Raw genomic sequence first — 11,010 nt, 5'->3', positions numbered from 1 at the left:
CCATAACCACTTTTTACTTACCTCTTTATATGACTGGTAATTCCTTATATGGTGTTATAATTCAAGGACAGAAGTGTGTCCACAAAATCATGATATGCACTGTCTAAACATTATATTCTTGGAGATTATCATGATGACCTTTTGGAGTGGGCACTATCACACTCCTCTATGACTCAATATGAAAGTTTCCTACAGTCATAACACTGTATGAAACATTAGTGTCATGCAAAGATGCCTTTTGGGGACAATGCTATAGAAATAATGTTGCTTAACCCGCTCAAGTTTTGTCGGCTTAGTCGTGTTTTACAGCTGGAAATACTTGAATAATTTAAGATTTAGTGGGCTCTCGTTCAAAAACAACATTGATGTCTTCTTCCTGGGTGACGTGTGGTGTGAACTTCAGATTCTTCCTGGCTTGTGTTTTGAGAAAAGGCATGTACACACACCCTTCACTGGCCACACTATCCTGTCAGTACAGTATATATTATGAAACAACTCACAGATGAACATAAAAAACTGAAGACACTAGGCAGAGCTAAATTCTTTGTCCATCATCCTTAAGTTTTCATTGCAGAAGATAATCTTTTGTTTTTGAGGGGGCGGCAATCACACAATCATTTGGAACTGTTCACTGGCAAACTGCTGGATCAAAAATAACCAAATTTGTGTAAATAATTGACTGACCTGAGATAACTTCACCAGTGTAGCAGGTTGACCTAAATTATTGGTATCTCTTTGACATAGCAGTTTTAAGACAGATAGAAATTATTATTTTGGTGTTGGGCCAAATGATTCACAATTACACCAAGTAATTGCTATATTCTCTGTTGTGTTTACATGGCATTCCATCCATCCATCCATCCATCCATCCATCCATCCATCCATCCATCCATCCATCCATCCATCCATCCATCCATCCATCCATTCATCCATCCATCCATCCATCGATCCAACCATTTTCTGTACCGCTTATTCCTCATGAGGGTCGCAGGGGTTGCTGGAGCCTATCCCAGCCGTCTTCGGGCACTTGGCAGGGGACACCCTGAATTGGTTGCCAGCCAATTGCAGGGCACACAGAGAAAAACAACCATACGCGCTCACATTCAAACCTAGGGACAATTTTGAGTGTTCCATCAGCCTGCTATACATGTTTTTGGAATGTGGGAGGAAACCAGAGGACCAGGAGAAAACCCACGCGGGCCTGGGAAGAACATGCAAACTCCACACAGGGAGGCCGGACCAGGTCTCGAACTCACGACCTCTGCACTGTGAAGCCGTAGTGCTAACCACTTGCTCACCACTCTTACATTGAATTTGATTTACATAATTAGTTTTAAACTCGATTTTATGTAAGATGTGAATGCATTTTGGATTGGACTGGATTTGCCTTTATTAGTCTCTTTTGTACCTCTTTAAAGGACAACCGACATATCCGGACAAGTTGTGTCCATAATTTGTAAAATGGCTTCAAATGACTTCTACTGAGCGTATTTTACATAGATTACACCACCTATAGCTATATTTTACGTGTGGTGTCAGTTAAAAAACAAAAAAAGTGACGTCGGTTGTCCTTTAAATGGGACTGATTCACGTGAGACCCATTTTAGGTGGTAAACGTTATTTAAAATGTTTGTCTTGATTTAAACAATATTATCTATTGGTTTTCAAGGCAGCATCTGACTTTTTCATGTTTCATTTGAATATAAAAGATGAGCATGTCTGATAATTAAGTGTTGAACGTAAGGAGACCGGAGTGTTTTTTTCTAATAATTAAATAGTCAGCATTTTTAACGTTTTATATCTCAGAATCATCTGCTCGTATGAGTGGTGGGGATGTGGGTTGGGGTGGGACGGGGGGTAAACCGACACGTGGTCACAGAAGAGGTTGGGTTTGGACTCGTCACTTGTTCACTTTTCCGACGTGCTCCTCCGCCTGGAGCAAAGAACTACTGTACTCATGGCGGATGGATCTCAACACTAACTTGGGCAACGTACGCATTCTACACCTGTCTGAAAAAGGTCAAATGTAGAAAATTGGCGCATCAAATGATACAAACATAGGTAAGCAGTTAATATATTTTATTTAGGTTTGAATAATTGCTTTGACCTTCAAGTTCTATTCGCGTGTGTAGAGGCAAGTTTACAAGGGATGCTGTTTGCATCAGCTCATCACCTGTTGGGGCGTATCTACCTCCACCGAAGGAACAAGGGAATCGCGGATTTTGCAGATGCAAATTGCAATCGCGTGGTATACTTGTTAATGTTACAGGTGTGGACGAATGTAATGGAAAGCAAAAAAAGAGGTTTAGCGAGAGAATCACCGCGTCAGCCCTGGAGAAATTGCAAGTTGATTATTGATCCTGCTCTCACAAACGGACTGTACAAAGTGTACCGCTACGATGGGAACGATTTTAACATTGCCGTAAGTGTTTCGAATCATTATTGTTCTTCAGCTCCGTCGCTATAAACAAACCAATAACATATGAATGCCTTTCCGACATCAGGTTGATGACTTGGGTTTGTTTCCAGTTGATTCGGTGAAAGATCCCCGTATCTGCCGCATGTGGAGTCAATGCATCAAGACTGACCTTTTGGTTCCCACATTTAAGGTAGTCTTTATGCCACCATAATGCTATGAACAAACACACTCATGGCCCTGTCATCTTTTTCTGTCTCCTTTAAGATAGATGAGTTTTACATTGGCCCCGTCCCTCCCAAAGAAGTGACATTTTGCAAGCTAAATGACAATGTAAACAAGGCCTTCCTCACGAACATGTGTACGAAATATGGCCGCACAGAAGAAGTGGAAATTTTCTACAATCCTAAGAACAAGAAGCATTTAGGTATTGCAAAAGTTGTTTTTGACACCGTGAGGGCTGCAAAGGATACTGTTCATCACCTTCATCAAACTTCTGTGATGGGCAACATTATCCATGCGGAAATTGATCCAAAAGGTAAGGCGGCTTTTCCACTTATACATTAAATTGAACAAAACGAATAAAAAATCATTCCTAGCTTTATAGTGACTTGTTGGGTATCATTCAACAGGTGAAAACAGAGTACGCTACCTCAAACTTCTCGATGAGGGTGTCGACACGCCATGGAGTTTACAAGTGGGAAGCAGTGACAAAAGTTACCAAAAAGTAATCGACAAAACAGTAGTATGTTCAGTATTTGCTAGGATGCAGTACAATTATTGTTTGTGACTGAAATCACGCGTTTAGGATGGTGAAGAAATGTGACATGTGCTTACCTATTTATTGCAGTGCACTTTGGCCCTGCAGCGAAAAGGAAGCCCAAACAGCTTCCTTACCCCACTCTCTCTTGACACGGCATATTCCAGTATTGGTCAGGATACACCTTCCAGCTTTGGGTTAACTCCTTGTTCACAGGAAACTCCACACACCCCTTGCTTTTCTGCAACTCCTCTCTCTCAGGACTCATGTTATTCCAGTCTTCAGGGCACTCCGATCCTCCAGGAGGAACCCGAGACTTGCAGCGTTCACAAACCACTCAGGAGAGGGCTTTGTTGTCCTAAATTCCCAAGGTTTTGCTGGGGAGACGGTGAAGGCTCAGAGGTAAACTTCAAATTAAAGAACCGCCAACCTCAACCTTCCCTCCCACTGCTTACCCAGAGTAGCAAGCAGAAGCTTGCAGCATGGGGGATGACTGAGAACCAATTTGCTCAAAATCATGCAAAGCATGCCTCTGAACGTGTATCCCCTGGTCCAGGGTCAGGGAATGCGGTCACAACCACCGCAAAAGTGTTACCTATAAACTCTTTGAGCTTTTTGTGCCTCAACTTGGCAGCCAGCAAGCAGGCAGAAGTGAATTTCCAACAAGATAACCATGAAGATTTACCTCAGTCCCCTGTGAACTTTACAAGCCCGCAATCAGAGGCAGGGACATTAAATGCCCGAATACAGAGTTTGCTGTCAAACAACCAAAGTTCACATACTTTCGAAGCGGACGTCTTCTGTGAGGTCAACCCAACCTCACCATATTCACGCCCAAACTCTCCACTCTCAGTCGGCCCAAATAAGATTTTGCCAACTCCACTCCTTGAGCAGGATGAAACTTCTCAAGCTGTTTTTTTCCTTAAATCCCAAAGAGATAAAGAGTGCCCTTCTCCGTTGGATTTCACACATTCTGAAGGAAACGGGAATGGAAACAGTAAGACAGATGCAGAAAGGTCACAGGCATCATGTCCGAAGGTAGTCATTCTCTTAATCACAAAGGCATTGTTTTTTTCTCACTTGTATTGCACTTTTGCTACTTTCTCTCAGTTGTCAGGCCAATTACATCTATATATTTTTTTCTTTTAGGAACTTCAGTTATCAAATGTGGACAAAGGAAACGGTGACATGTTGAAAGATGGTCTATCTTGTACACAGCCTCCCTGCAACACTCAGCAGTCCAAACATCCACTTGCCATCACGTCTGCAGGTCACCAGCCATCATGTTCCCCTTTATGTTTCCTCACTCCTTCATTTCCCCCTGTTCCACCTTGCCTGCCGAATGGCATCCTTCACATTTCAGCTCCAAGCTGTGCCCTACCTCCAGGTCATCACAGTAGGATTTCCTTTCAACCACTTTCTGATTCCCTTTTACTTCGTCCTCCTTTGAGGCCATACTCTGTGCATGCGTACCCGTCATCCCTTCAACCCCGTTTGATTTTGGACCAAGGCAATCCAACAAGGCTTGGAAATGTCCCCTCACCCCCTTCTGCACCGCCCTGGGCCACTTCGCCTTTTCCTTGTATCAACCCTTTAATGCTGCCATCAGACAACCCACGTAAAGTCACAGTGGAAAAAGTTCTAACTGTGCTCATTGATGAACTGAAATATATTATCAAGAGGGACATCTCTCGCAGAATTATTGAGGGTGTGGCATTCAAGGTGTTTGATGACTGGTGGGACAATCAAGAGAAGAAATCCAAGGTGAATTCTTAATTTTTTTTTAAATGCATTTTTTTTACAAGTCAAATTCTGTTAATTTATGTTTTATCTACGGAAGGTACCAGCTGTGTCTTTAAATAGTAAGAAAAACAAATGTGTAACTCATCTGAATCACATGACTGGCGAGCCCAAGAAACCTTCCCTTTCCTCATTCAAGGTAAGCATTAAATTTGTCATAAAACAGCAGAATTGAACATTCAAAAAAAACCTTTGGCAATGCAGATTAAGAAGAAAAGCGTTGACAATCCCGCAATATCAGAAGTGCTTGAAGGTAAAGATTTTGGCAAGTATTTTATTCATTTATATTTAATAAATGAATTCAAGCACTGTTCCACATACCCTTTTGAATGTGATGCTTTTAGATGGAAAACAAGGGGACAATATGTCAGAATCTACATTTGAGAGACGAAAACGCAGACATGCAAGACCGCTTGATCTCGAGAGCGATGATGATGAAAGAAATGAAGAACACGAAATACATCAAGCAGAGGAATGGGAAACTGCAACAGACAAAGAGGAACAGGCTGGGCCCAAAGACGACGCAAAAAAAGACACTTTGGTAAATGACGAGTTACAGGAAAACCAATCATTTTTGAATCCGTGTTTTTGTTTTCTCTGTTCCATTTGCAAAACCACAGAGCATTAGTGGTACAACACATTTTAATTTTGTAGAAACTGCTTAGTTTGTTACAAATGAATCATTGTTTTTCTTCTATATTTCAGTATTTTGGCATTGATAGTTGTTTCCTTTATACATGACACACAATTGCTTTGAAATAAATGAATCAAGTTGAGATTGACGTGTAGATTTTAATCTTTAATTTAAGAGGTTTTGTTAAAACGGTGCATTTTTGATTTGGAAAAAATAGCTTTCCACAAACTTCCAATGAGAAGCATACACAGTGTACTATCAAAAAAATCCCTCTCATAGATTAGAACAGGGAGGTCAACTTCATTTTTTGTCATGTGCCACATTGCAATGACCATTTCCCTTGAAGGGCTGTGATGACTGGCAAACTATGTAAAGATGTCAAACATATTGATGGATACAACTTTGGATTAAAGAACTGTAATGAAGGGTTTGGTAAGAAGAACATGGTTACAATATCTCTGTTTTATATTCCAATATGAGAATTTGAAACGTAGCTAAATTTTAGCAAGCATCATGCAAGTGGCGATGTTTGATTTGCCTTTGTGGGCAACAAAAGTGATCTGGCTCCCTGTGCTTTGGTTGACACCTGTGATTAATAATAACAAATCTGGAAATGTCAGAAACAGAATTGGTGTACAGTATTCGGAGTTTCAGCCCAAGTAACTCGGATCAAGAGACCAATTGACAATAATGTTTCTGTATCTCAGTGTGACAGAAAAGACCATATAGATAATGATGATGCCAATCACCCGGAAAAAGATAAGGCGATTGGAAAAGACATGGAAGCTGAAGACACCTGCTCAGTTCTTGGTGAAGTTCTATCCGCCGGCAGTGGTATGTTAAAAAGTACAAGCTTCCGCTCCCGTACCTTGTAGTATATTTACCACAATTCGTTGTGCTTTTGTAGGGATATATTCAGAGTCCAGCTCCTCCGAGGTCTGCTCATCCGACTTCCCTGACTCTTTTACTTCAGAGAGCTTTGACGACTCATCCTACTCTGGCTTCAGCTCTGAAGAAGATGATGATGATTTAGGAAGTAATGTCATGGATGGTGAAGGTTTGGAATGTGTTGTCATATCATCAGATGAGGAATCCATGGAGCTTGAGCGTCCTGCAACACCCTCAGCCCCCCTCACTCCTGGAGCGCATATGGAACTTGCTGACTTGTCAGATCTGCCGAATGTGGAGAAAGCAGAGGAGAACCAGTATTTGCAACAAGAGCATGTAATGATGCCTTTCATTCAGGCACAGGAGCGACACACCCCATCACACACTGGACTTGAAGGTAATTTCGCTTAAGATTTACACAAATAATCTGTTTAAACTACATAAAGTCATGTGATGTGCTCTTTTATTGTCTCCGCAACAGTGGCTCTTGAAGTTGATCTGAAGGAGGAGGGACATGAATTAAACTTGGGTCCTCCGGAGTATACCTTTAGGCCTCTCACTCCTACTGGCTGCTGCTCTTTTAACCATGATACTAACTTTTCGATCCTAAGCAAGCCAACATCCCCAGTTGCGGTGGAGGTAGAACGACCGCGGACCCCAGGTAAAGGGATAGCCTCTCGATTAGGAAGTGAAGAATCAGAAGATGACAATCTCTCACTAACTATCAGTGAGCTACATCTGCCATCAGATAGATCTTTGTTATTCCCGGAAACACCTCAAACCCCAGGTCGAGAAGATACACGTGCATGCACTCCAAACATAGGGGAGAAGATCTCAGAAAGTCCAGATTCTGAAAGCACGACTGCAGGGGATGCTAGGGTAACAGACACACATTCACCACCATTTAGCAATCCATTTATATTCGCACCAAAGACTCCCGGAAGAGATATCCTTACACCACGAAAAGCCTTAGTCCACAGAAGAAAGACTGAAGAAGCGCACACCTCACAACCTCTTTTATGGGATGAATACCTTGGAATGTCTTCTCCGTGTCACCTATCTGAGTCTTCATTTTTGGGCCGAGGAGCGAGAACATGGGCAGGTATGAGAGCGATCCCTCTGCGAGGACTGGAGAACATGCCGGGTCTTCTCTACACGGGAAGTAGGAGGAAAACAAAGGTGAGACGTAAATGGTGGAAGAGACTCAAAAGGGGATGGAGAAACCACCATTTTTCTCGTAGTTGTACTCACAAATGGCGTTCAGTTCGGGAGGAGAGGAGAATACTTCACAGTATATGGAAAGATGGTCTGGATGAAGAAGATGGGAGACTGTTGCAGTGCACGTATGAAAGGCTGCAAGGGCAGGATGATGAGTGTAGCTGGCTTAGTGACACACTCTGGATACCTCACCCTCATATCCTTTTCTGTTACAACTGTTTTGTCAGCATTGAGTCATATAGATAGGCGTTCTTACCTTTTGCATGTGATGTATGTTCCATTGGTTCCATGTGGTAAAAAGGCTCATGTCTCAGTGTGTGTCGTGCACTTAACTGTTGCTTACCGACTAAAGTTATGGAGAAAAATGAAGGTCACCAATCATGTCAGCAGAGGCATGTTACGGGCTCAGCCCGAAGTGAAGGCTACTACAAAATCAACTGGAGGGATAAACTTGAATACCTCAAACAAGCAAGGACCACTGAACTTCCATCATTAAGTTCTCAGGTGTTTAACATCAACCAAATGTGAGTCTACGTCTCCCGGTCATCACAATGTGTAACATTTGTGTGTGCTTGTCCAAGCTGGAACTTCTGACACAGCCTACTGTACTTCGGGCCGGATCAGACTTCAGGTCAGAACAGCGCCGTCTACTGGCATCGTTTAGCTGCGATAGTGATCTAGTCAAGTTTAACCAACTCAAGGTTTGTGGACTGACTAATAATGTTTAATGCCCCCCTTGATTCTAACCCCATTATTCTGTTTAACATTGCATGTCTGGAATATGAATGACATCTCACATGACTAAACATGTGAGCTCTGATGGTGGTTACCTGAGCCCTCAGGCACTATGGTGGCATTTTCAGTCAGCAGTAGGCGGTATTATGGCCGCACTCTGAAATGGATTAAAACAGGTAGATTTAAATGCTTAATTCCTAGTCAAAATTGGCAGCCCGGTAGTTGAGTGGTTAACACACCGGCTTCACAGTGCAGAGGTCGCCGGTTCGCGTCCCGGTCCTGTGTGGCGTTTGCATGTTCTCCCCGGGCCCGCGTGGGTTTTCTCCGGGTCCCCCGGTTTCCTCCCACACTCCAAAAACATGCAAGGCAGGCAGATTGACTACTCCAAATTGTCCCTAGGTGTGAGTGTGAGAGTGACTGTTGTACGTCTTTGTGTGCCCTGCTGGCAACCAATTCAGGGTGTCACCCGCCGCGTGCCCGAAGACAGCTGAGCTAGGCTCCAGTATCCCCCGCGAACCTAATGAGGAACAAGCGGTACGGAAAATGGATGGATGGATGTATAGTCAAAATAACCAGCCACGTTAATCAATCAATCAATCAATCAATCAATCAATCAATCAATAAATCCATCCATTATCCTCACAAGGATTGCGGGGGTGGTGCTGGACCCTATCCCAACAGTCTCCAGGCAGTTGGCGGGGGACCCCCTGAACTGGTTACCAGCCAATCACAGGGCACATAGAGAGGAATATAGGATTACACCGACAGGGTGGACATTTTTGGCTAACGTTTGCATATTGAGCACACTTGCAACATTTGATAGAAACTCAACTGTTTGCTTAAAAAAACTGTAAAATCCTTGAAATCGCAATCTCCCAAACTTAAAAAAAAAGCATTATCAAACCATGGTTGAACGTCTCACGCATATGTTTAGTTCAAAGAAACCATAATGAACTTTGTGTAAAATGCATTCATTTATTTTTCAAATGCTATTTTCATTCTTCAGTTCAGAAAAAAAAGGATTTGTTTCAGCCGAAGTCCCATTCATGATTGGGGTCTGTTTGCCATGGAAGCCATAGCAGCAGAGGAGATGGTGATTGAATACGTCGGCCAAATCATCAGACAGGTGAGAGAAAAATAATTGTACACACCCAACCGTCCACTATTAATCATGATTTTCAAGCCGTTTCCTCCTCCCATGAAAGCATGTGTTTAACTTAATGAAGAAGAAAAAGTAAAGGCAGTGAGCTCCCCAAACAAAATAATAAATGACAGTTGTTACAGTGAAGACCTGGCAAAAAGAAGGAATCACAGAATGATTATTAGCGGGCCTGTTGTGAAATGAATTCATTTGTGTGTCGTTTTCCCTTAGAATATTGCAGACCTGAGAGAGCGTAGGTATGAGGAGGCAGGCATCGGAAGTAGCTATTTGTTCCGGGTGGATCAGAATACCATCATTGATGCCACAAAATGTGGGAATTTATCCAGATTCATGAACCACAGCTGCAGCGTGAGTACAACTCGCTACTTCTGAGTTTGTCAGTTCATCGAAATTTCAAATGGGTGTTTTTGTCCGCAGCCAAACTGCTACGCAAAGATCATCACTGTGGAGTCTCAAAAGAAGATAGTGATTTACTCGCGGCAATCAATAGGCATCAATGAAGAAATCACCTATGACTACAAGTTTCCCATTGAGGACACAAAAATTCCTTGTTTGTGTGGAGCTGAAGCCTGTCGGGGCTCTTTGAACTGAACCGACCTGGACTGTCTGTCTGATGTCTTAGATGGTAGAGGAACATTGCCTAAGGTACTGCACAAACATGGACACCTTAGATGTGCTTCAGACATAACAATCGGACATTGCCAGCAGCTATCCTAGAAGGTTAAAAATAGCCTGAGATGCACCAAGAGGAGCGACTGAACATTCCCAACCAGCATGTAAGCTATTGTATGATGAAATATGAAGTGATGATGGAATAGTCCCTTTGACTTTTGTTGAATTAATGTTCATATACCCTAGTCTCACTGGAAAAACATTTTATGGGAATCTTTGGTTATCCATCAAAGTAATCAGGACAGTATATAAAAGCAATCGTTCATCCAACGTCTCCTTCAAAGTACATACATTTGATAACGCACATTTTCATTACGAGATGTTCACTTGTGTTTTACTTAAGCATCATTAATGTGCTTGTAAATTAATGAAAAACAAAAGAGAAGTGACCAATGAGAAAACACTGAATTGTAATGAAAAAAAGCTTGAAAGAATCAGGTACAACTCAGTCAGTGTCTGTGTTTGTACTGGTCTTCTCTACCGTATTTGGAGAATCAAAAACTCCCTGAGGTGGTAATACACTTGACGTTGTTTAATATATTTAATATTGCCAACAAACTTAATTCTGGGTTCACAAGCACTTGGACACATCATTGGGTGTGAGGATGATCTGATTATTTCATGTGGCATGTTGGTCCGCTTCAATGCTTCAAAAAGTGATTAGAAGTTTCTTCCACCAAAGCCCTGTGGGATGAAGATGTACATTAAAATGTAAGTGAATTGTT

At 42.2% G+C, this 11,010-nt stretch overlaps 1 protein-coding gene across 1 annotated transcript; it reads left to right on the top strand.

Moving 5' to 3' along the window:
- The first annotated feature begins 2,149 nt into the window (after positions 1–2,149).
- Positions 2,150–11,010, top strand: LOC148899416 (histone-lysine N-methyltransferase SETD1B-A-like). The gene is made up of 18 exons (XM_088995536.1): positions 2,150–2,422; positions 2,505–2,609; positions 2,684–2,954; positions 3,049–3,161; positions 3,267–4,214; positions 4,326–4,940; positions 5,017–5,115; positions 5,181–5,241; positions 5,321–5,517; positions 6,318–6,444; positions 6,518–6,661; positions 6,695–6,895; positions 6,980–7,912; positions 8,060–8,220; positions 8,298–8,417; positions 9,458–9,577; positions 9,824–9,961; positions 10,031–11,010. The coding sequence occupies exons 1-18, from the start codon at positions 2,150–2,152 to the stop codon at positions 10,202–10,204; spliced, it is 4,800 nt and encodes a 1,599-aa protein (XP_088851662.1). The 3' UTR covers positions 10,205–11,010.

The sequence above is a fragment of the Hippocampus bargibanti genome, linkage group LG04 (genome assembly GCF_051943395.1).
Source record: "Hippocampus bargibanti isolate YZ-2025 linkage group LG04, ASM5194339v1, whole genome shotgun sequence".
Taxonomy (NCBI): domain Eukaryota; kingdom Metazoa; phylum Chordata; class Actinopteri; order Syngnathiformes; family Syngnathidae; genus Hippocampus; species Hippocampus bargibanti.
Note: the sequence above shows the minus strand (reverse complement) of the source record. Positions and strands in the feature narration are given on the sequence as shown.